The sequence below is a fragment of the Helianthus annuus genome, chromosome 5 (genome assembly GCF_002127325.2).
Source record: "Helianthus annuus cultivar XRQ/B chromosome 5, HanXRQr2.0-SUNRISE, whole genome shotgun sequence".
Lineage (NCBI taxonomy): Eukaryota > Viridiplantae > Streptophyta > Magnoliopsida > Asterales > Asteraceae > Helianthus > Helianthus annuus.
Window position 1 is genome coordinate 104721332 of NC_035437.2, and position 26297 is coordinate 104747628.

Consider the following 26297-nt stretch of genomic DNA (forward strand, 5'->3'; position numbering starts at 1 on the left):
AAGCTACTTAGGGTGAACTAGAAACACACCCAAATTTGATTGTTATGTATTTCCATTTGTTTCGTTATGTTAAGTGACAAACGATTGTATTTTGATTTCAAAGACAATGTATTTTTATTTAGAATGAAATGAAATATGGGTTATTTAAATATTGTCACAATAGCACGTTAAGAAGTGTAGAGAAATCTCATTTTTGTCTCACTCCGATGTTTCCGCCATCGATTGGGGTGTGACAGGCACAGGCCGACCCCACCCTCTTAATGAGTCCGTTGCAACCATTGAGATTGCGACAGTTCTTGATGGATCGTTGATTGCACAAGAGTTCTCGACATGATCATGAAGACCAAAACTTTAGGTAATGATTTGAAATATTTTTATATTTCTTGAGGTATTTTAGTTGATGTCTTCTTTGTCTTATTATTTTGTGTTGGATCATTTCTTTATTGGCAACCATAAGGCCATACTCAAGTTTCATGCTCAAAGGACATCTTCCTAAGTATTTTTCTAATCACTTTAGCGACAAGTCCTTTACTCCGATAATCCGAATGCCTTTTTACACCATAGTTCAACATGTATCGAGTCCCTACGGGGTATATTATTGAATGGTCATTGTGATACACACTTCACCTCAAATTGAAATGATCCAAATTCAAAATGAGTTAGTTAGGTTTCGTTTTTATCAATAAAACTAATTTTAATATATTATTTTGAGGTTGAAAACAACTTGAACAATATCAAACAAAAAACATATATTAAACAATAAAAAAATCGAAAATAACGACCCCTTTCAATCTTTTATCATTTTATGTTTGTCAAGCCGGTTTTTAGACGCAATCCAGCATGTTATCATGTGCCCACCACGCTCGCGCTATTCTCCCCACAACGACCGCAAAGTCTTCGCGTATTTTAACACGGTTTAAACACTCAACGATTCAACCGCACTCGACGACTTGGAATAACGTCGAACACCTTACCTGCACCACAACTCACCACACTTTCCGCTTATTCTCTACCTCTACATCTCCGTCAATGGGCTCCGTATCTCTCTCCGACGTCCCTCTTCAGTATCCCTCTTTCCGCCGTGACGAATCTGTTGTCGATAACTACCACGGAGTTCCGGTTCCTGATCCTTATCGATGGTACAATAGTTATTATTTTGTTATTGTTTTCTGGTGTATTTTGATTGATTTTAATCTCTGTGTCGAATTAGGTTGTTAGATTTTGTTGAAATTTGTAGAATTAGGTTTAGGTTATCCAATTAGATTGCTACACGTATTTAGAATATAAGTTGTGTGTTCAGTTGGATGATGTACTAGTGTAAAACCTCTGATTTGTTCAGTTTCCAGTGCCTCATATGAAGATGTTACATGGTTGATAGTATCATTCAGACATTCACTAGTTTGATGTTATTGTTATTTCTACTTCTTTTTTCGAATGGAAACGCCCCGCTGGCGGTATGCACATATAATGTATATATGTGTGGGCGCTCGAGGGGCAAAAGTGAAAGTGCACTAATTTTAACGTTGTTTTACTAATTTCGTGAAAATAACGTTAAAAGAGGGGATGGTTAATCATGGATCATGTGGTGGCGTTGATAGTCGAAAGACAAGGGAGTACATGCACTAATCGACCTTTGTCTTAATTGCTGAGTGTTATGTGCCTTATGTCCAAGGCTTGATGCAAAACTACTATCGAGCCGGGGGTCTCACTGGAAGCAGCCTCTCTATTCCTAACGGGTAGAGGTAAGGCTGTCTGCATCTTACCCTCCTCAGGCTCAGACCCTATCTTAGCTTTGCTATTGGTGGGATTTACTGAGTATGATGATGATGATTTTCGAATGGAAAAATATTATTAAGAAAAAGGCCTAGGAGCTAGAATTGAAATCAAGAAGTACAAGGCATTAAAAACATTAAGTTAAACCGATTTGACGAATATAAACCGACTGATATCTTTTCCGGTTTTTCACCTAAAGAAAACCGACTGATTTCAAAGTTGGTTTTGAGCACTGTGTTTTACTGTGGATTGTTTGTTTATATTGCAGGCTTGAAGATCCTGATTCAGAAGAAGTGAAAGAATTTGTGAAAAAACAAGTGGAATTAACCGAATCCGTGCTTAATAAATGTGAGACTAAGGAAAAGCTTCATGAGAAACTTACCAAGTTCTATGACTACCCTAAATACGGAGCTCCATTTAGAGAAGGTGATAAATATTTCTACTTTCACAACACTGGACTTCAACCGCAGAAAGTTCTCTACATGCAGGTATGATAATTGATGAATATCTTTCGTCGGGATCGTAACATGTTTACCATCGTAAATTGGGTCACTTTTTATTTTGTTATTTTTTATATTTTCAGGATAGTTTGGAAGGAGAAGCTGAAGTTTTGCTTGATCCAAACGGGCTTAGTGAAGATGGAACAATCGCATTGAGTACTTATGCGGTTAGTGAAGATGCTAAGTATTTGGCTTACGCTCTTAGTTCAAGCGGAAGTGATTGGAACACTGTCAAAGTAATGAGGATTGACAACAAAAAAGTTGAGCCTGATACATTGTCATGGGTGAGTAATTGATTTAGAAGCCATGTAGAATTCATAATGAAATGGGAACTACATATTAAAGATGTGAATGGTATTTACAGGTTAAATTTTCAGGTATTAGTTGGACAAATGATTGTAAAGGTTTTTTCTACAGCCGTTATCCAGCTCCAAAGTAAGTGCACATAGCATCTGATATTTTTTTCTTACTTAACATGATCTGAGTTAAGGGTTTACTTGTTCTTCTTTCACATGTTCTAGAAAGTTATAGCTGCCACATATATAACATATAAGCTATGCAGTTAATATCGGTGATATATTGGTTATCGGTCCCCATGTCAAATATTGGCCAGAATATCGGTATCGATATTATCGACGATATTGACTGATATTTGCCCTAAATTTCCGAAATTTGATTGATATTTGACCGATATATCACCGATATTCCCGATATGAGTACTTTTCTTCTTAGTTCTACCATTCGTCTTTCTTCTTTTTGCTGCTATTATTGTTCTAAGTTTTAATTGTTTATTGTTAGTGATAAATATTGGTGTTTTAAGTCTTAATCAGTTCCTACTTGCTACAATTGTTAGTGTTAAATTTCTCTATATATAAATTCTGTATGATACTAAAATTACCGACATCCGATTGATATCTATATCTCAAATATCGGTCCTTGGCTGATATGGTCCTTGACTGATATCCGATTTTTTATTGCATTAACTGCTTAACATATACGTTTAATGGCTAGAATTTCGTACATATAGATGACTTATAGCTTTTAATTTGGAAAATTTGTAGGGAAGGGGAAGATTTGGATGCTGGAACAGAGACAAATGCAAATCTGGATCATCAGCTTTACTATCATTTCTTGGGTACTGATCAAAGTGAGGATATTTTATGCTGGGAAAATCCCGATAACCCGCAGTACACACTTGGAGCATCTGTAACAGAAGATGGAAAGGTAACTATTTTTAAATATAAGAGTAAAATGCCATTTTCATCCCTGAGGTTTGGCTAGTTTTGCGACTTTCATCTGAATGTTTGTTTTTTCGCATCTGGATCCAAAAGGTTTGAAATCTTGCCATTTTCATTTGGCTCGTTAACTCCATCCATTTTTCTCCGTTAAGTCAGGGGTATTTCTGTTTTTTTTTGTTAACTTAAAGGTTATGCAGTTAATATCGGTGATATACTGGTTATATCGGTCATATCGGTCCCTTAGTAAAATATCAGTGTCAAATATCGGTCAAAATATCGTTACCGATATTATCGGCGATATTGACCGATATTTGACCGACATATCACCGATATTTGACTGATATAACCGATATATCATCGATATTTGACCGATATAACCGATATATAACTGATATATCAGTTATCACTGAATTATTGGTGTTAAATTGCTATATATATAAATTCTGCATTATATTAAAATTACCGATATCCCACTAATATCTAACCGATATAACCTATATTTCAAATATCGGTCCTTGACTGATATCCGATATTTTACCACATTAACTGCATAGCTTAAAGGGCAATTCGGTCTTTTTCAGGGGTATGCGGTCTTTTTACATAAACTGAAAAAGACCGAATTGCCATTTAAGCTAAAAAAGACGGAAATATCCTTGACTTAACAGAGAAAAATGGATGGAGTTAACGAGCCGGATGAAAATGGCAAGATTTCAAATCTTTTGGATCCAAATTTCCGTTACATTAATTATTACATTAATTTCTTGTGCAGTATGTTCTTCTCTATATTAACGAGGGTTGTGATCCCGTCAACAAATTTTATTACTGTGATCTCTCTACTCTTCCTGGTGGGATCCAAGGGTGTAAAGAAAGCAAGCGTCTTCCTTTTATTAAACTTATCGACAATTTCGAAGCAATGTATCACGCAATCGCAAATGACGACACAGTTTTCACATTTCTAACAAACAAAAACGCACCAAAATACAAATTGATTCGTGTAGATCTAAATGAACCAAACACATGGACTGAGGTTATTCCACAATCTGAGAATGATGTGCTTGATACAGCTGTCGCGGTCAATGAAAGTCAAATTGTAGTGAGTTATATGAGTGATTGCAAACACGTATTGCAGTTGAGGGATTTGAAAAGTGGGGCCCTTTTGCATAATTTGCCTATTAGTATTGGTAGTGTGGATGCTGTTAGTGCACGAAGGAAGGATAGTTTATTTTTTATCGCTTTTACAAGCTTTCTTACACCCGGGACAATATATCAGTGCAATTTAGAAAGTGGGGTCCCCGATTTGAAGATTTTTCGGGAAATTGTGGTTCCGGGATTTGATCAAACCGAGTTTCAAGTCAGTCAGGTATACTCTGTTTATTTTTAAATTTGTTTATGTACGTGAGCCAAATAGAATACATTTCCGTGCTTATTTTTATGTGCGTTTTGACGTAAGTTTTGTTCGGAAACGAGTTAGGTCAAATATAATATGTTTTCACGAGGCAGTATAAATCCGAGTTACTTTATGTTTCATGGCCACTGCAACAATCAGTACTATTCTTTAACTTAAAAAACCCTATTTTCTTACGCGCTTATTTTTAAGTACCTTTGGGTATAAATCCAAGTTGGTTTACGTTTCGATGTAAGTTTTTCTCGCTAATAAGTCAGGTCAAATATAATACGTTTTCATGCTTATTTTTATGTGCTTTTTCAGTTGGTCTACGTTTTAACGTAACTTTTGTTCAGTTTTCTCGATAATGAGTCATGTCAAATATAACACGTTTCGGTGCTTATTTTTATGTGCGTTTTAAGTTAGTCTACGTTTTGACGTAAATTCGGAAACGAGTCGGGTCAAATATTAACAGTACAAATTGAAGTTACTTTAAGTTTCCATGACGCGGGTCAAAATACTAGTTCTATAACAATGCACATTCTATTAGTATTACCATAACCAAACAAACCTTTAGATTTACTATCAAATATCTATTTATATATCTTTAATTATTATTTTCCCATTTCAGGTATTTGTAGCTAGTAAGGACGGTACCAAGATACCAATGTTTGTTGTGGCCAAAAAGGATATAGTTCTTGACGGATCACATCCATGTTTATTATACGGATACGGTGGATTTAATGTTAGTTTGACACCATATTTTAGTGTGAGTCGTACTGTACTCATGAGGCATCTAGGGTTAGTCTTTTGCCTTGCTAATATTCGCGGTGGTGGTGAATACGGAGAAGAATGGCATAAAGACGGTTCTCTTGCGAAGAAACAAAATTGTTTTGATGATTTCATTTCTTGTGGTGAGTATCTTATATCCTCGGGTTATACACAATCGAAAAAGTTGGCAATTGAAGGCGGAAGCAATGGTGGGACCCTTGTTGGAGCTTGCTTAAATCAGGTATCTTTCATGCAAGTAATTATATTCAGTAAAACAATCTGCTATAAATAACTGAATTGTTCTTTTCACCATGAAATGTGAGTATTTTCTGTTCCGAATTGATTCATATATATACACACACACATAGGATCCGGTTCACCTGAGAACCACCCTGAGTTGTGAGAACTTGCAAACCGCCGGTGGAAATCCTACTTCGCGTGCGAGTTATTCCACCATTTTTGCACAAACGTAAATGAACATGTAACTACACCAACACATGACGTCAGCATTTACATACATGTAAATTTGTTTTACGCTGATGTAAATGCACGCATATGATTTTTTATTTTTTTTTATAATTTGGGAAAAAAAATTTAGCATTGTTCTCTCTGTTCTCACAACTCAAGTGGTTCTCATTTTACCCTATCCCTGTATATGTGTGTGTGTGTGTGTGAGAGAGAGAGAGAGAGAGAGAGAAATTCAATTTTTATAAAAATATATATGAAATTGCCCCCCAAAAAAGTTGGTTCTTTTAAGGAAGAAATGGATCATTCCTCAAAGTATGTAATCTTGTTTAATGATTTAATTTTGCTTTTTCACTTCTCTAAGTTATGATTTTGAATTTTATTATTATATTATACCTTAACAGTTAACTAGAATTGAAGTTAACACGTATGTACACATAGTGTAAAAATAAAAGTCGTCTGTCTGATAGAGTGATAGTATCTTACAATTTTAATTAATATATGGATATATAATAATGAAGTTTAAATTTGTGTAATCACAGAGGCCTGATCTCTTCGGTTGTGTACTTGCTCATGTTGGTGTCATGGACATGCTTAGGTTTCACAAGTTTACAATCGGTAAGCCTGCTTTCATTTTTTATCTCACATAGTTTCTTTCAAAACACACACCTTAATAATAGTTTCATTTTCATTATAGGTCACGCATGGACATCTGACTATGGCTGTTCGGATAAAGAAGAAGAATTTCAGTGGTTAATCAAGTGAGCAATATAATCCTCATTCGACCTTTTATCTATTCGTAATTAATGAGCACAAATAAAAAGTTGAACTTTTTATTGTTATTTTTTATTCAGGTACTCACCGCTGCATAACGTTAGGAGACCATGGGAGCAATCTAACGATATCTCTCGTCAATATCCTCCCACCTTATTGTTGACAGCCGATCATGACGATAGGGTTGTGCCTTTACACACTTTGAAGTTATTGGCGGTACGTATTTTATTCTTGTGTAAATATTTTTATTGGACTAATAAAAAGTAAACCAACTTCGTCAAAATTCTATTGTTATTTTTCTAGGCATGACTAAACCATCAAACTGCAAACTGCAGGGACGATCCGTGTACTTTCGGAAAGCCAGGGACTAAATTCAAAATTCTGATAAACCACAGGGACCATCCGTGTACTAAACTCAAAACTAAAGAGTAAAGTACACGAATGATGACCATGGTTTATCCAAATTTTGGATTTGGTCCATAGCTTTCCAAAAGTATACGGATGGTCCCTGTGGTTTGCATTTTGTAACATATTTAGTCCCCAACTTTTTTCCAAAAGTACATGGATCGTCCTTGTGGTTTGCACTTTGTAACACGTTTAGTCCTCAACTTAGACCTACTGAAACCTTTAGATTTGTTGAGTAGGGACTAAATGCGTTACAAACTGCAAACCACAGAGACCTTCCGTGTACTTTTAGAAAGCTACGGACTATTTTCAAATTTTTGATAAACCACAGGGACCATCCGTGTACTTTACTCAAAACTAAATACCATTACTGTGAACCTCTTCATATCCGGTTAATTGACGTTTTTTTTTCTCACATGCGGTTAGACCATGCAATACGTGTTGTGCACAAGCGTGGAGAATAGCCCACAGACAAACCCGATTCTTGGCAGAATCGACTGCAAGGCTGGCCACGGATCTGGACGCCCTACGAAGAAAGTGGTATGATTTTTATATATATATGCTTTATAATATCCAACATTTTTACTTTCAAATCCGAAGTTGATTTTTTTTCACCTTTATATATTCATTTGCAGATTGATGAATGGGCGGATTCATACAGTTTCATGGCTAAAGCAGTTGGCGCAACCTGGATCGATTAGATGAACTATTATTCACAATCGACGGAATTCTTGATTTATCAAGGTTACCTGTTTTAAAATCCGGACAATTGTTTAATTGATTATTACAGAACTCTGGAATGAGCTATTTCTTTTAAACTTATAAGATGAACCTTAAATTATATTTTCAGGACTTATCATTATTTGCTTCTACACTGAGTTGTGCAATGTGGCTTGCATATTAAGTGTATTATTTGCTTCTACACTGAGTTGTGCAATGTGGCTTGCATATTAAGTGTAAAGAAACCCTACATTTATACTCATCTTGTAACGTTCTTTATTTCCCTAACCTTTTCTATTTTATTTTTAATAATTAGGGTTTATTCCCCGCGTTGCAGGGTGTTGGTCATAAAACTGTGCTATGTAGTAAGCAAACAATGACCAAAACCGGAAAAAATTGTAAAACACAAATGCAAATTTATCCCGCCACGTGACGTCATGTGTAAGTAAAGACACGCGAACTTATGTGATAAGTTGACGTAAAATGTAGATAAACTTAAATTTATAGCACTAAAGCTTTAATTTAAAAATAAAACCAAACTTACATCGCCCAAAACTGAACATAGAAACTGAACATAGAAATATGAGAGTGTGAAAATGCAAGACCATAAAAAGACAAAAATGAAAGTGTGAAAAATGAAACCATAAAGAGGAAAAAAAATCACCCTTCACGATTCTCTGTGGTGCAAAGAGATTAGAAAAATAGAGTGGCATTATGGTAATTAAGTGTGAAATAAGGGCTTGTTTTTGTACTGTAGCTAATACTGTGTTCTAGAGATCCACTTAACTGGAAAAGAGAAAAGATTTATAAGGAAAGAAGAGGGTAATGGTGTTCCAGAGATTTTATTACGGGTTGAATTGTTTCATTCCAAATTGGGGTGATTGGGAGAGAACAGAAGAATTAAAAACCACGTTCCTAATTCACTTCCTTTTTTACCCTTGTAAAACATATGGCGGGTATATCTCCCACAACCCGCCAAATCTTCAACCCACCTTCCATCATCTATCCCCACAACTGCAAAACTGTTCCATCATTGTTTCGATCTGTAACCTGCTGTGCTCTCCTCAGCGATCTATTGTTCATCTCCCAGGTAACATCACATTCCTATTTCACATCCAATTTTGAGCGTCTTCTCCTTTGTGTGGGTCTTTCTGTTGAAAATTTTGATTAAAGTCATGGGTCCAATTTGGGTTTTGGCTTCTTGAATTGTTTAATTTTGATTAAGTTAGATTGCTTTGATTGTTTATAGCAGAAAATTATGAAGCACCTGAATTTCCCCTTTGAGAAATGTATGTATGAATACTGGGTAATGATTAATGTTAATCTATAGGTTTATTTAGGTCAAATATTGTTTTAATTTATGGGTAGGTTATTTGATTGGAGGTATTTTGATATTCTGTTGGAGAACTTTTCATTCTGGATGAATATGAGTTGCTTAGCATGTTAGGTATTTGGATAAGAGTGTAAGTTTAAACTGATTTGTCACTGGTTCGTGATCAAAATTAGTCTATAGGTTTATTATGGCTGATGTTATGTCTAAACTCATTAGTAGGTTATGTGATTGGAGGTTGTTTTGATGTTCTGGTGGAGAACTTTTGATTCTCGATGAATATGAGTTGCTTAGCATGTTAGGTATTCAAATAGGAGCTTGTTTAGTGTAAGTTTGAGCTGATTTGCCACTCGTTCATGATTAAAATTTATCTATAGGTTTATTGTGACTGATGTTATGTCAGATGTCATTTAAATTTGTCAGTAGGTTGTATGATTGGAGGTTATTTCGATATTTCGTTGGTGGACTTTTGACTCTGGATGAATATGAGTTGCTTAGCGTGTTAAGTATTAGATAGGAGCTCGTTTAGTGAAAGTTTGCACTCACTTCAGTATACTTAATTGATCTGATCACCTTTACTGTCATGTTATCTAATTAGTTTCGACAAAAAATGAGATCGTGTATGTTGTATCTAATTAGTTCTCTTTCAGTTTTGTTTAGCAATTCTCCTGTTAATAATTGAAGTTATCTAATCTGATCATCTTTCTTGTCAAGTTATCTAATTAGTTATTAGTCAAGTGTTACATATTTTGACTTTAAGTTAAGTCAGATCTGACCTAATAGGCTAATAGTTGTTTTAGGTCGTATTTTGTTCACCGGAATACCACAAAATTGAATTCTCCTCAACCCGAGTTTCTAGTTTACTCTTATTTGATTTACTAACTCTAATAAACAAAATATCAGAAAACGGGACACATACATGATCATGTTACATAATGACATACTGTTATGAGTTATGACTGTATGCACAAAAGAAATTATTTGTTTCAACCTCAACCCTATGACCATTACAAATATTTGTGTGATGTATGGAAAGTTTAAGTTTGTCATTTTGCTTACTGGTCCATCAACCTTTGTTTAAAATGATATCTTTGTCTATTTCATTATACTGATAGCAACCCAAACACGTTAACCAGGGAAGGGCTTTTGGCAGATGCATATTCGATACACGGACCCGTTGATACCCCTAGTAGCAGATGCATATTCGATACACGGACCCGTTGATACCCCTAGTGGCAAATGGAGTTTAATTTGTTATCGAAGATAAAAGAATGTTTTAAAGAAGACGAGAATGTGTGGGTTATTTTTATTTTAGTATTACTTAAAAGGGTATAATCGTAAAATTGTCACTTTTCTTTCTTTTCCTCTCCACTCGGGAATGCAGAAAAGAATGTTTATTGTCATTTCTTTCCTTTCCTTTACCTGAAACTCTGGAACACACAATAATTTTTATTTGTTCCTTTCTTTTCTCTACTAAACTCTATTTCTTTTCTTTTCTTTTCTTTTCTTTTCTTTTCTTTCTTTTATTAAACTCAGGAACACAGCATAAGAGCTACTCAAAATGTTTATATATAGTAATTCGTATTTTATCTTCAATCCTTTGTAATTCAAGAATTGATTATGGAAACTAAAATTTATATCATTTCGTTTAATCATACTTGCATAACACGTAAACATTCACGAGTACGTGTTTTAATACAAAACCGTGCAATACATCGAGATCATATTTTATTTGAAATATTATTCTTTTTTTTTTTTGAAAGGTAAATTTCATTGACAAACCGTCGACCCAAGCCATGCCGACAACAGATGAAACCAACACAGACTAAATTACATATTTACAAATGAACACCATTCCCCCCATCCAATCCCTTTAAACTTAGATTTGTTCGAAAACCAAAAGAAACCCAAAGCTTTAACTTCACTAATTATATTTTCTATCCTTATTTGAGTGTTCGAGAACCTGGCATTATTCCTCGCACGCCGTAAACTCCAACAAACTATCATGATGATTCCTTGAACCGCAACTTTCTTTTTTTTTCCGAAGCTCTTAGATCTTTAAAAATGCACAGCAAATCAGCAAGAGTACTCGGGATTTTGCACCAATTTCTTATGCTGTTCCAAATGATAGAAGCCGTGTGACAACCGATGAATATGTGGTCTGCAGATTCGTCGACAGAGCTGCAGAAAGGACATGCTGTGTCTTCGACATATATATTCCTTTTTAAGAGAGCTTCCGCCGTCGGTAATCTGTCGAGGCCCATTCTCCACACATGTATGTTGCACTTTGCTGGCACCCAGCTGTACCAGTCCAGGATGAAACCTGAATCCTGCTCACTGTCCGCACTTAACAGTCTTTTAACTGACTTAACAGAAAAACAACCGTCACGGTCCGCAACCCATTTCCACTAATCCTTAGCCGCTGTTAAGTTGAAGTTACTAACAAGCATACAAACCTGGTCGAAGCTAACCTGCAGCTCCGCAGAGCTGATCGGAGAAGTCCAAGACCATTCTGTCGCCTGAACGCCTCCAAGTCTCTTTAACCTATCCGCCACTTTACATTTCTTGTCTGATTCCAAGAGAAAGAGGTCCGGAAATCTTGATTTAAGGGGTTCGTTTATGATCCAGGAATCTAACCAAAATGACACATCTTCGCCATTACCCACCTCTCCTTTTATCATATTTCTAAGAGGGAAACCTCCCACTTTAGTGTTGATAACCACTTTGGCAATATTATTCATACACCACTGAACGATTTTTTAAGAGGAACACATTCCCAACCCACCCTTGATTTATGAAGACCGTCAATAATTCTCCTCCGTTTTATACCTCCAACCCCACTTAGCCAGGAGCGACGAGTTAATTTCTTGCAGGTTTTTTAAACCAAGACCTCCTTTCTTCTTGTGCCGAGCGACTTTTTCCCAAGCGACCCAATGCATTTTCTTCTCTTCCGATGACCCTCCCCAAAGAAACTTTTTGATCATGGATTCCAATACGTCTAAGACTTTTTTAGGAGCTTTATAAATCGAGAAGTAATAAGTCGGAAGGCTTTCCATAACAGTTTTGATAAGCAACACCCTACCCCAATAGACAACAGATTCGACTTCCATTTAGCCAGCCTTGCCCTAAAGATGTCAATCACCGGTTGCCAGTTGACGACTCGGTTCATATTGGCACCGACTTTAAGGCCAAGATACTTAAAAGGAGGACTATCCGGCCTGTAACCCACTTCAATAGCCAAGCTCTGAATCTCCCCCGAATTCACACCAATGCCAATTAAATTGGACTTATCAAGATTGATCCTTAGCCCCGAAACTATACGAAAACAATGGAGGATTCTAACTATGTTGACAACTTCGGATTTGGACCATTCACCAACCACCATAACGTCACCGGCGTACAAAAGGTGGGTGATAGACGGCCCGTTATAAGAAATTGCTAAACCGTTGATCACTCCCGCTTCTTTAGCACAATCGAACATACCCGAGAGAGCTTCCATAACCACCAAAAAGAGGAAAGGGGAAAGAGGATCCCCTTGCCGCATGCCTTTCCCACATTTGAATGTGAACGTAGGAGCTCCATTCACCAAAACAAAAGAGTTTGCCAACTTTAAAATTCCAAGAATCCACATACACCACTTGCTATGAAAACCCATTTGAGTAAGGATGCTAATAACAAAATTCCAATTGACATTGTCATAAGCTTTCTCAAAGTCAAGTTTAAGGATAAATGCATTGGACTTCCTCTTCTTAACCCAAGAAATAAGCTCATTGACAATGAGAGGCCCATCGAGGATGTATCTACCTTGCAAAAAAGCCGATTGCGCTTCCGAAATAATACCATCCAAAACTCTCCTCATCCGATTAGCTAAAGCTTTAGAAATGACCTTACTGATGACACCGACAAGATTGATAGGTCTATAATTGTCAAGAGAAACCGGGTCGCTAACCTTAGGAACCAAGGTAATGAAAGAAGCTCCACTACCTAAATTAATCTCACCGAACTCGTGAAACCAAGCGAAAATTCTAGAGAAATCTTCTTTGAATAGATCCCAGAAATGCTTAATTAACAAAAAATTCGTCCCGTCCGGACCAAGCGCCTTATCATCCCCACACCCGAAGACAGCGTCTTTGATTTCAAGATCCAAAAAAGCTTCAATCAACGCTTGACTCTCCAAGTCCGTAATCTTCTTTAAGTTGCTGCCAAAGAATTCCGGCCTGACCGAGAGTTCTTCTCTAAATCTGTCACGGAAAAAAGCAAGAACATGCTTTTTAATAGAATTAGGTTTATTCAAAGGTGATTTAATATTACACATGAAATATTATTCATAGGTGATTTAATATTACACATGTTTACATACACTTAAAACACCCAAAAACATGTTTAACTATGTGTTTTGACCACCAAATAACTAACAAAACAACCACAAGGACCAAAAAATGAAATTTCTCTTCTCCTAACTCCAACCAACTCATTTTAAAAACCCCAACCACTTATCACACTTATAAATACCAACCCTTAACACTTTCTAAATACTTTCACCACTTTTAAATTACTCTTAAACACTCTCTAATTTTTCAATTCTTCCACTTTGGGTAGAAAGTTCAAAAACCAAAATAGTGAGTTTTGGTCTTTCTTCTTACACTTTTCTTCTCGTTTTTCTTCTTCTTCCTTGGATAACCTCTAGGAGTATTACCACATGTTTATCAAGGTAAACAAAGTTGGTATATCACCATTTTCGAGGTCCAAATGAGGATTTTTTGTTTTTGTTAAACTTTATAAACATATTCATCTTTACTTTGTTTTTGGAACATTTTCGCACCAAAGCAAATCACCAACAAACTTCCATGTTGAATCGCTTATGTTAAGGTTTTGTTCCAGAAACAAGATTTATATGCCTTCTTTTAAGTTCTTGTAAGTCTTGAAAGAAGCTCCAAGTCATAAAGTGAGTAAACTTACACTAACCCTCCAATCTCACAATGTTAGAAGTACTCGTCTAGGTGATACCTCACTTGGTTACTTAGCAAATAGATAGTTTAGTTATGGTCTTTATACTTGTATTCATGACCATCCGAATCATTCATGTGGTGATTTTGTGCAATGGTGAAAATCTTGAGGTTAGTGGATTACCATACTTTTAATACATAACTATGATATACCTAACAATATACATATATAATACTTAAAAACCGAACCATAATATCAACCGAAACCATGGTTGAATGTTATGTGTTAAGGTGGAAATTATCTTAGCTTTAGACTCTATATTTTGGAGTTCTAATGGGTATAACACTCATGAAAAACACAAACTAAAAATAGTGTCCAAATAACTATCTAGCATGATATGTTTTTATGTATTTTCATACTTATAAGTTTTCCATTTATATTCTAATCTTAAAATCCTCATACTCATACACCTTTGTTTATCATTTTAGGGTAAACTTTGGTGACTCCATCCTTCAAAACCGTTCACTCGCATTTTGTGGAAATCTTCACAAAACGTTAGTTCATACTTGACCCATTTTACGTTTTAAACACTATTTGGGTTGCAACATGTATCCTTAACTAAATGCACAATCACACACATGCAATTCATCTTATGCAAACACTCAATCCTTTAACACGCTTACTTATTATGCTAAATCGTCATACATGCTAGAACAACCTTATGCGTGTTATCTATTATTAACTTGAAAAAGCCTCCTTAACATGTATAGCGCTATAGGATTAGCACACCGCTCCGTTTTTTGGGTCATTGTTAACTATTCAATCAATACGGTCGTATTCACTTCGGTGATAAGATTACGCTAGTGGATACTTTGGATTGATGTCTAGCTTATGCATGCTAGTATGATTATAGGACTTAATGTACAATTAAAATGCGGATTTGAGACTTTATTCATACTTATGCTATTTAGACAAATTGCTATTCTCACCAACATTAATTTGTGTCATTAATTTGTGTTGACGAATATTTTATACATGTTAAAGGAAATATTTGATGATGATTTCACAATCTTTTATTGTAGCATCCATCGTGGACTTACCTCTTTAATTACGTAAACTTTTAACATGGTTGTAACAAAAACATTACGGTTGATATGTAACCTTTTAACATTGTTGGAACAATAACATTATGGTTGATCTACCGTCCTTCTGTTTGTAGCTTTATTGACCTGTTTGTCATTTCCGTATGTCTTTTTACTTCTGAGTGACATCGAGATGATAGATTGTAGACATATGATCATTTGTTTAACATTTTAGTTACATGTTCTTATTTTTACCATCATAAAACAAGATGTATTTACAATAATATCCATGTAATAATGTATGCTCGCTAGCAAGGGATTCAAATAGAAGACCATTGGAAACTAAATTCAAATCCAACACCCCTTAACGTAAAAGGTGAAGCAACAGACATGAGTCATATATATCTTGTAAGGGTTTATTACATTACAATAATCATAACAACAAAAAGCAGACTTATATAGATACTGAAAATAAAAAGAATTGTGACCTTGAGGTGAGGTCATAAACAGTTCTAAAGTGAACACTAATTTTTCAGGTAGTGCTTATATAGCACCACAAGAATAAATTACACAAACCAAAATGAATTCAATTATACTAAACGTGACAACATGTCTACTAGACTCATACCTTCAACTGGTATCAGAGAGGCCGTGTGTGGCGCCCGGCTGCCCTCCCGCACAGTCGTGCATTCTTCGGGATTGGGAATTCGTCTCTGATGGACCCCGAGTTTGTGTAAACACGTAGGTAGAATTGTTCACCGAGGTATTGTCGAGCCCAGTATTCCGTCCTCACGTTCCACATTCCCACGTTATCGAGTGCGACGTAAATTGCTGACCATGATTTCGGGTAAACCTACAACCGCGTAATTTAAATTTAGTTATTAACGTATCAAGTCAAACTTAATTATACATTTTAAGTCGTTTTCAACCCGTTTGAGATGAAACATAATCTATATATCTACTCGTAGAGGTGCACAGAAAAACCGTACCCGGTAAAAAAAACCCGGAACCGTTTTTTTAATACCAAGGTATTCTATACCCGAAACCGAAACCGACCCTACCCGTAGGGTATAGATAGGGTATGCATTTTGATCTCAAAACCTGGAACTGGAACCAATTATACCCGATTAATACCCGAACCGGACAAGAACCGGAACCGGAACCGATTATACCCGATACATGAATCTAATATCTACCTTTAATTTATGTCAGTGCATTTATTTTAAATTTCTACATTATAAAATGCATATTTAATAATAATAACAAAAAGACGAGAAAATAGAGTAATAAAAATGCAATAGAATACTGAAAAACCTTAAAATTGGGTACTACTCGGAAATAGGGTATAGAAAAACCCAAAAATAGGGTATTTTAATACCCGGTTTCTTAAGAACCGGAACCGAACCCTACCTGAAACCGGACACATATGGTATGGTTTTTTTTGGTCAAATAACCTGAACCGGAACCGAACTGGTTATAGCAATAACCGGTTCCATAACCGGAACTGGTAATTAAAAATACCCGGTTTGTGCATCTCTATCTACCCGTTTATAAGTGAAAGGGTCGAAACTGCTACCTTGAAAACAAAACTAAAAGCGAAACGAAGAACAAACCTGGATTGTGCTGCGTGCAACACCGTCTCGAAGGTTGTAACCGTTCCTGCTAGCTTGAGTCCATTGTCCGCCATCCATCCTGTATTTCATAAATTAAATCACATTAAAATTAATCAAACGACCGATTATCCGCAACTTGAAAACACAATAACAAGATAATCACTATCATGTCGTAACACAAAACATGTACTGACCCAACAACGAAGAACTGGTAGCCATCAATGTGATAACTGAGAACAATATTGGATGGGTTCTCGAAGACAATTTCAACATAAGCTCTGAAATCAGCCCCCATAACCGACGTATCTTCATAAAGACCGCCACCAGTTGGTCTATCAGATATGCTTCCAACACGAAAAACCCCTCCAATGTTAAAGTAATCAGCAAGTTTGAGGGGAGTGTCAGCAGGCTTGAAAGAGACACTGTTGATCCCGTATCGTTGCATACCATTAACTTGACCCGAAGAACTCTGGAGAATGATGGTTCGGCTCGTGTTGATCATGCCATAATGGTATGAACCTTGCGGGTTTGGCCTAGGCCCGCTTGCTGTAAGATTGGTTCTGTAGTTGTATAATAATGTTAGTAAAACAAATATTTGTAAATCTCTTAACAATAAAAATCATGAAGGTTATAATATTTTTCTATTTAATTACCTATATATTACATGGGAAAAACAATATTATGTACCGGGCCTGTAAGACCAAGCCTAACCGGACTTTTGGATAAAAAAAATAGGGGACTATTGCAACTTCCGGTCCAGGCCCTGGATCACTGGGCCTGATAACAGTTTTGGGCTTCGGCCCGTTAACTATTTTTGCTATTTCACATGATGGCCCAGAAACAGTACTTCATAACAAAAAGAGATTACAATATAAATGATAAGGGTAAGAAAGATGTGAAGAAAACAGACCTGATGGACCGGGCCTGGTTAAGGGACCAATCGACTTGGATGGTGGGCCCACCAGGGATTGGGCCGGATACTTGTCCGGCAGAGTTGGAGTAGTGAAGAACGCCGGTTGTTGTGAGGATAGGGGTGGTGAACCTGGAGGAGACAACAATATAATAGTCTTGACCGGGTTGGTCGGCTGTGAATAGCACGGAGTAAGATTGTCCTAAATGAACATCTAACGAAGAATATGTTTGTTGGACCGTATGTGTTCCTTCGACCTCGACTAGTTTCATCTTGTGGTTTTGAATGCGAAAGTTGAGCGAGTTTTGTAATCCCACGTTTGATATTCTTAGCCTATAAGTTTTCCCTGTTCATCAAACATTAGAGTCATGTTGTTAGAAACAAAAAAAAACATAAATATATTAGAGATTCATGTTGTAAGAAACAAAAAAACATGCTAATTCGGTTCGTTACGGTTGACCTGATTAATTGAATAATCCATTTACAACTTACTAATGCAATTACCCGTTAGACACACATTCAGAAAAATGGGTTAAACGCGCTCATACACACATTTTTTAATGTTTACAACCCGTCAACCCATCAACCCGATACAAGTACACCTCTAACAAATGTATTAATATTTACCTTGTTCAACAGTGAAAGAAGCACCGCCTGGTCCACGCCCATTAATGAGAATTCCAGCAGGGAAAGGTATTCTGTGACCTGCATCTAGAACTCTTCTCAAGGTCTGCAACAATTCGAATCAAAGCTATAAATTTAATGATAATAAAGTCTTCTCACTGAATCTGATTTAAACCCACAAAACATAATGTATAAATCACTATAAAAAAAAAAAGAAGAAGAAAAACTATTTTCTTCACATAATCAACCATTTCTAGCTAGTTTATATTTTATTCCAGTAGATTAATGATAACTTATTTGATCTAGCACGTATCAATATGCATGTTGTGATTTTTACTTGCACCTTGTTACATTTAATGTAAACATTAATATATAATGGTGTGTCTAGGAGTAGACCCATTGATACCGGTTCATCAAACATTTTTACAAGTGACACGTAATTGTTACATACACAACACCGGTTAGGATACTAGTAATTTTTTTATGTATTCAACATTCGAGTGATACTGATTTATGAAATGGTATTTATAGTATTTAATCTCTAAAAGAAAATTTTATCAAACATTTTCGAAGAGTGACATTGTTCATAACTGCTTAGTCCCCGATATTCGGACATTGAGTTCTTGAATACCCGACGCATACACGTCTGTATACCCCCTGTATACAGACATATGCCGCTTTTATACAGGTGTAAAGCCGTGGTATACGGGCATATAGTCGTCAAATACATTTTAATGTTATAACCGAATTATGCAAATTATTTGGTTGGTATAACTATAAGCGACATATAGTCGTTGAAGGAAGAAAAACTACAAAAAAACAAAACAAAAAAACAAAAGTTGGTGGGTGGGCCTGGGCTTGGAGTAAGCAATCAAGCTAAAGCCTAAAACTGCACATGGATAATACTAATAGTGTTCCACTAATAGTCCATACTAGTGACAAGTAAGTAGGCCCAACTTTGTAGCATTATTGACATTAAACAACCCATGTGAATACTCAAATGAGAAAGCTATTTTTCACCCATATTTTTTTTTCTTATTTACGTCTAAATATGACAACTTTTGAAACGCCTAACACATAATATAAATGCTTAACTTTAATGCAAGAACCATTTATGTTAAATCATCATTTTAGTGGGTCATTTGATGGGCTTGATTTATTTATTAAATGATGGGCCTATCATGTGCCGGTTGGGATGTCAGACTCTTACCATTGTGAGAAAAAAGTTAAATGAAAAATATTATAAATTTTTTTCTATTTTTTAAAAATGAATCGGCCCATCAACTAATTCACTGTTGCTAGGGGTGCATGCAACTGTAATAAATAATATTCACAGATAATATTACTGTGAAATGTGAACCATCTATTAAAAGAAATTTAGGTGGGGCTCTGAACTCTGTTATTTTATCATTTACTTGTAGCGGTGGGGCCCAAAATTTTGTCATATAGGCCCAAACCATATCGCAATAAAGTGATGGTAGCCCAGCTGTTGTAGGGTTGTGTTAAATCCAAAAGCCGACACAGTTACCCTCCACCTACTCCTACTCCTACTCCTACTCAATACTCGATAACGTTTTTAATATGATTTTTGTAATCTTTACATGCACTTATAAAATGTTACAAAAAAACCTTTTATATATGTATGTTACATTGTTTACAACTTAAAAACTTATAGAAAATGTAGAATTTAAATTGTATTATGTTACATTGTTATATTTGAAGGGTTTTTTTTTTTTTTTGAAAATTATATTGATCTATGATCACCTAATAAATATTATATACCTAGAAAAGAAGGGTCAAACTTTAATGTAGTAAAAATAATAAAAAATGGTGTTCTTGTTAGGTTTACGAGTAAATTAACCAATAAATAAATAAGTAAAAATCAAGCTTCATAATGTGTGGCCTACCAAATTTGACCCGATCATAACTCAGTTAATGCAGTAACATTGTGACCGGTACCACTTCAAATCGTTCGGTGTCAAATTAATGACATGAAATACAATAAGGCCATACTTTGACTTTTCAAGTATGACCATGACACCATTAGCTGGATTATCGGTTAGTTTATTAGACGAATTTTCTATTAATATGGGTATCTATGGTTGTCGTTTACTTATATATTTCGCTGCTATTTTATTAGACAAATTTTCTATTAATATGGGTATCTATGGTTGTCGTTTACTTATATATATATATTTTTTTTTTTTTGAACGGCCAACAAACTCAATCCCGAGTACTCTCGGAGCACCCACTGGACAAACGGAGTACTCCGAGAGTAACCCGAGTCCACCACCAATTCCGGGGAAAACCCGGTAACCCACCCGTCCGTAGGCATGACGGTGAAATTACCGGTAAAACCCGTTTGGCTCAAGGATCCAACCCAGGTTTCCCTGGGTCTCCTATCATTGCCCACCAATGCCTCACTCTGACCGCTTATATTTTCGTTGATATAAAATTAAACAAATATAAAATATTGTCTACATATCTAGGTTTCGTTTAAGAAAATCTTTAACCGTTTTAACTTATAATAAGAAGCTTTACTCACCGTGTGGTTAGCTTTGTACCAATCTCCGATAAGAACGGTAAAATCTCCGGCGGGTTCATCAAAAGGGACGGGGATTCTTGGACGACTTAGGATCCTGATACCTCCAAAACCACCAGCGGCTTTGTGAAACGCTAATGATGGGAAGTAGTAAAAGCTTCCGATCTGATCTTTCACTTGGAGAATGTACGTGAAGTTTTTACCGGGTGGAATGGGACATGTTGTGCCATAAACACCGTCTTCGAACGAATTCCTTCTTTGTTGAATTCCATTCCTACATGATAACATTTCACATTTACAAACTGAGATTTATTACACTGATAAATATCGCTTTACATAATACAAATATATACCAAAAACAACATGAAAAACAAATATAATGAACTTCAAAAATAAACAAAAAAGTCGTTAGTCTGTTTTATCTTGTATTAACCAGTATTAAATGTTTTTATCACAAGAAACTCACCCAAACACGTTTAACTATCGAGCACTCCTTTTATCCACAACCGTTACATTCAAAACGCATTAACGACATTTAAACCAGTACATTTCTAATAAACTCAACATCTAAAGCTGATTTGAGATTTGGCTTAGAGGCTGTTTGGCAACATCTTAATGGTTAAGGTCTGAACCATTAAGTGCTGAACTAGTAAGAGGTCTGAACCATTAAGTGCTGAACTAGTAAGAGGTCTGAACCATTAAGAGCCTGTATAATGCTTAACCGTTGGGAGGCAAATGTCTGACCAATTCAGATTAGAGATCTTAACCATTCAGACTCTGTATAAATCTTAACAATTCAGAAGCAAATGTCTGAACCATTCAGACATCTGCTCGTGAAACAAACAGTCTGAACCAGTAAAAGGTCTGAACCATTAAAGCATCATTAAGAGTTAAAACAAACACCCCTTAAACTAATTATAAGCTATATGTCATTTTTACCAAGACTTGAGATTTAGAGGATCTTTCTTTCGTTTTCAAAAAAAAAAAAAAAAACAAAACAAAAGAAATAATAAATTATTACTTTAATAAAAGATACATTTAATATGGAATAGATAAATTAGTTGGCGGTAAATTAGTTATTAATTTTATACAAAAAAGAGGGAGCATATCTTAAACAGAACTTTTGATTCTTGTTTTTTATACGAATTTGTTAGTTTCACGTGCAAGTGTTAACAGACGTTAAATGACAAACACAGATGCACCGCCTCAAGTACTGTTTTTGATAACTTACGCTTTAAAAACCAAATTAAAATCAAATTCAAATTCAAACTCACATTTGAAACCTGAACCCAAACAGATTACATCACTTAGAACAAAAACTGTTCATACATCCATTGATGCTAGATCTGGTGTACTACATTTAACATGACGACAAAAACATACTCTCTTAACACTCAATTCCAAACTCAACCAGATTCAATTTTAATATCTGAACAAATTCTTACTAACTTACTATTCAAATTTAAATAAAAAATTAATCAAATTAAGCGAATAACCGATTAATTACCATGAGATTAAAAACGGCTCGGGTAAGCTGTTGAACACATTGATAATGAGATTATCATTTGTAACAGAGTGAATATCAGGTCCAGGAAACTGTCCATTGATCAAAATCCCCTGCAATCACACAAAAACACAAACAAAGAGTGTTGGAACAATCAAAAGTAACAGATCTACTAATCAAACTCGAGATCTGTTAGTGATCCATGTCACAGATCCACTTAGCATGCTTAACTGTGGAGTTTTTTTCGTCTGCTCAACAACTAATGCGTCCAAAACGCGTTGGTGATTTAATAGACATGACATTTCTTATAAACCAAGAATCTATCCCGCCCGGGATAAAGATTTTGCCTAGGGTGTTATATGGGTTATGTTTTTTTTTTTTTTATTAAATGGGTTGTTTCTGGGTTTTTTTTTTTTTTTTTATATATCGCCTATTTACATATATAACAAAGGTAGAAAACAAACCTGTTGACGGACTCCGAGAGGATAAATATCGCCATAGGTGACATTCCAGGTGAAGAACCTGTACGGATCTTCAGCTCCAGCAATGGCAACGAGAACGGCTCCAACGGCGATTAAAACCGCCACATTTCGCGGCATTGTTATTGTTATTGTTATTCCGGTGAGTGGAAAGTTGAAAGTGAAGAGTGGATAAATTAGGAAAGTGTGTGGTGGGGTGGGGGATGAAGGAGGGTTTGGAACTTTTAAAAGTGCGGTACAGAGTGTGTCTGTTTGCCGATTGATGAAATGAGAGGGGGTTTTGAGAGGGAAAAATATAAATTAAATAATGATTTTTGACAAATGCATGTGGTCGCTATCTTGTTATTTCTTTTTTTCGGTGGAGATTGTTTGTTTGCTGGAAATTATTTTATTCATTGTTTCGATTTTAAGGGTTAGGTGTACGAAATACTGTTTAAAGTTTATAACTTTTTTCTTGTTTTGTTGATACATTGTAAAGTGAACATAAATACAACTAAACTGTATCAAGAAAATTAAGAGAACAATAGTTTTCTTCTTATATATATATATTCAGAGCTTAGTGTTTTTTTTTAATCAAATATAACTAACTTGTAATTTATTATCAGTTAAAAGAAAATAATAGTTTTAATATATTCATGGCTTAGTGGTTATATCAAATAAATTTAATCTTTTTAGTCATGAAATGAATTAACAGAAGCAACGTATTAGCATACATATTTTGTAACACACAATATAGCTATCTTTTAAGAAATTTAAATAAATATGAAAAAATATATTAAATAAGCGAAAAAAATATATATGTGAAAAAGCAGATATGTGGAAAGAACTATGCACATGAAGAGAAAGGCAAAAAAGTGGGTTAAATAGATATATAATATAACTACACATACTCTAATAGTCTAGAGTAAACTTCCGTTTTTCTTTCTGTAATTTGGTCACTTTAACGGTTTTACCCTAAACCTTTGAAAATAGTCATTTTCCTCCAATAGTTTGTTATGGTTTTTCTATTTTGCTCCCTGCGGGGAGCAAAATGGAAAAACAGACAATTTGGATGGAATTAGAGACGGGGAGCAAATTGGAAAAACCATAGCAAACTATTGGAGGAAAATGATTATTTTTAAAGGTTGGGGGCAAAACCGTTAAAGTGACCAAACCACATGGAGCAAAATGAAAGTTTACTCAATACTCTGTTACTATAAGGCTGTAGGTTGTGGTATAAAGCACCTAGGGGCTTTATCACGTTACATCAGCGTCATTAGACGCCACCTCATATGGGGGGCTTTAAAGTCTCTTCCTTTAACATCTTTGCAATGGTTTAAAACCCCTTTTAAACAACATAAAAAAAAAGAAAAAGAAAATCTGATTGATGGAAAAGGAATGGGTCCCACATGATTGGCGTTAAAATGACCGTTAGCACGCTTGCGGAGATGCCATAGCGCCCCCTCAATGGCAGGCATGGGGTGGGGTGGTGTGGGGCGCTAGAGGACGCCATGGTGATGTAACTGGGTGACACAAACAATCTATGACTATGTTGTCAAAATCTCTTTATCATCGATTCTACCATTTGGTGAAGGCATAAGTTGATTTAACCCTATAAGTTGTTATATGTCATGATATCAAATCCTACATGTCAAAAAGCGTTTAATGCAACTAGAGTGGTCGATGGAAATCTTTTTTCATACAACTTATGCCCAAAAATACTAAGTGTCACGTAAGATATCATACGTCATCAATATATATACACTAAATACGTCATGAATATATGCACGAACATGACGTGTCATGTTAAAAACTTTGAAAAGAACTTATCGTTGGTTAAATAAATAATTAATCTTCACAACCTATCCGTTATAATAGACCCAGGAAGAAAAAACCAGAGATAGATTGACGATAGAAAAAATTACTAAATTAAATCATAATTAACTGAAAGTTTTTTTTTTCTTGAGTTTAATGTGTTATATAAAAAATGTGAAAGTAGAATAACATACTATGTTAAACTAATATTAAGTGATGATGTTTCTTTTTTTACTTGTTCTTATGTTGGCGTCTATATTGCTATGTTTACATGAACAAATATATTTGAATAGGTTATATTGTTTTAAGTAAAAGTTAAATAAGATAAAAGGTATACAATCTAAAGGCATACTTAAAAGTTACTCCATCTAAAAATGTGCATCTACCCTTTTTAAAATCTCGATGATAAGTTAATAACAAAAAGTAAAAAAAAAAAAATAGTAGTTACAATGTAATGAAGTGAGAGGTGTCGGTGGACGGGGGCAACTACAAATCCCACATGGTGTTATTGCATCCAGTTGTGTATGGGGTAATGTGGCAGGTATACCCTTTCTAGTCCCATGTGCTCCTTATATTCCAACTATATTTTTATTTATACCTTTATTTTTTTAAATATTAAAAAATTCTTTTATAACCAAAACATAACAATCAGCGAACTCAAAATATTTAAATTCTGGGGTTACAATCAAGGGGATTAACCGAAGCCATACGCGATAGAGATTTTTGCCTAAAAATTACGTTTGTTTTTAAGGGGTCAGCCACTCCTCACATCATGAACTAGGTCTGTCACTGATATAATTACATGTACGTTAATGCTAACTAGATATATATATATATAATAAAATAGGGTTAAAGAGAAAAGTAATATGTATTTATGTTATTACGTAATTTTGTACTTCAAATTGGATGATATTAAACGTACCTATAAGATTTAGACAAAAGATTAAATATAAAGTATCTTATCGTACAAAACGTACGAATAGAGTGGAAAAGTTAAAAAAAAAAAACGTGGTGATATTTCCGTAATTATTTTACTCGTAGTTTAATTATCAAAATTACTCTACAAATTATCTTGTAGGGTAATTTTGATCTTGTAGGGTAATTCTAGTGGCAAAGCTTGACCATGAAAACGGGGGGTTCGAAAACGTATATACCCAAAAATTTCTATACGAAAACTACATATATAACACTACTGAGCGAAAAGTTCGGGGGGGGGGGGGGGTCGGGCGCCCCTCCCGGCCCCTCTTAAGCTACGCCCTTAGGTAATTCTATAGAGTATCATAATTACCTTACAAACGATCTTGTATTGTGATTTTGATCTTGTGGGACAAAGTATTTACACATTTTGAGACTTTTATTCACATACCCAAAACTTACAACATATAAGTCCTAAACTTTGCTACTAACTATTAGCTCCATGATCTTAAATGGCATGTATAATA

The 26297-nt window shown here is 35.2% G+C and overlaps 2 protein-coding genes across 2 annotated transcripts; one reads left to right on the forward strand and one right to left on the reverse strand.

Annotated features, from left to right (window-relative positions):
* The first annotated feature begins 764 nt into the window (after positions 1-764).
* LOC110941004 (prolyl endopeptidase) lies at positions 765-8219 on the forward strand. Its single transcript, XM_022182600.2, has 12 exons — positions 765-1139; positions 2042-2261; positions 2357-2557; positions 2638-2708; positions 3335-3497; positions 4281-4871; positions 5527-5907; positions 6674-6749; positions 6829-6892; positions 6986-7121; positions 7737-7850; positions 7946-8219. Exons 1-12 carry the CDS (start codon positions 841-843, stop codon positions 8009-8011), a joined length of 2382 nt encoding a protein of 793 aa, XP_022038292.1. The 5' UTR covers positions 765-840; the 3' UTR covers positions 8012-8219.
* Positions 8220-15732: 7513 nt separating this feature from the next.
* Positions 15733-23416, reverse strand: LOC110941005 (L-ascorbate oxidase homolog). The gene is made up of 8 exons (XM_022182601.2): positions 23047-23416; positions 22586-22695; positions 21082-21352; positions 18540-18642; positions 17913-18258; positions 17197-17562; positions 17003-17081; positions 15733-16242 (listed from the first exon to the last, which is right to left on the reverse strand). Exons 1-8 carry the CDS (start codon positions 23179-23181, stop codon positions 16030-16032), a joined length of 1623 nt encoding a protein of 540 aa, XP_022038293.1. The 5' UTR covers positions 23182-23416; the 3' UTR covers positions 15733-16029.
* Positions 23417-26297: the final 2881 nt, after the last annotated feature.

Coding starts and splice junctions, on each gene's coding strand:
- LOC110941004 (XM_022182600.2), top strand. CDS start 841: ATGTTATCATGTGCCCACCACGCTCGCGCTATTCTCCCCACAACGACC. Junction 2,558..2,637: donor AGCCTGATACATTGTCATGG/GTGAGTAATTGA, acceptor TGGTATTTACAG/GTTAAATTTTCAGGTATTAG. Junction 7,851..7,945: donor GACGCCCTACGAAGAAAGTG/GTATGATTTTTA, acceptor ATTCATTTGCAG/ATTGATGAATGGGCGGATTC.
- LOC110941005 (XM_022182601.2), bottom strand. CDS start 23,181: ATGCCGCGAAATGTGGCGGTTTTAATCGCCGTTGGAGCCGTTCTCGTT. Junction 17,082..17,196: donor TACCAGTTCTTCGTTGTTGG/GTCAGTACATGT, acceptor TATGAAATACAG/GATGGATGGCGGACAATGGA. Junction 16,243..17,002: donor TTGCACGCAGCACAATCCAG/GTTTGTTCTTCG, acceptor ACGCGGTTGTAG/GTTTACCCGAAATCATGGTC.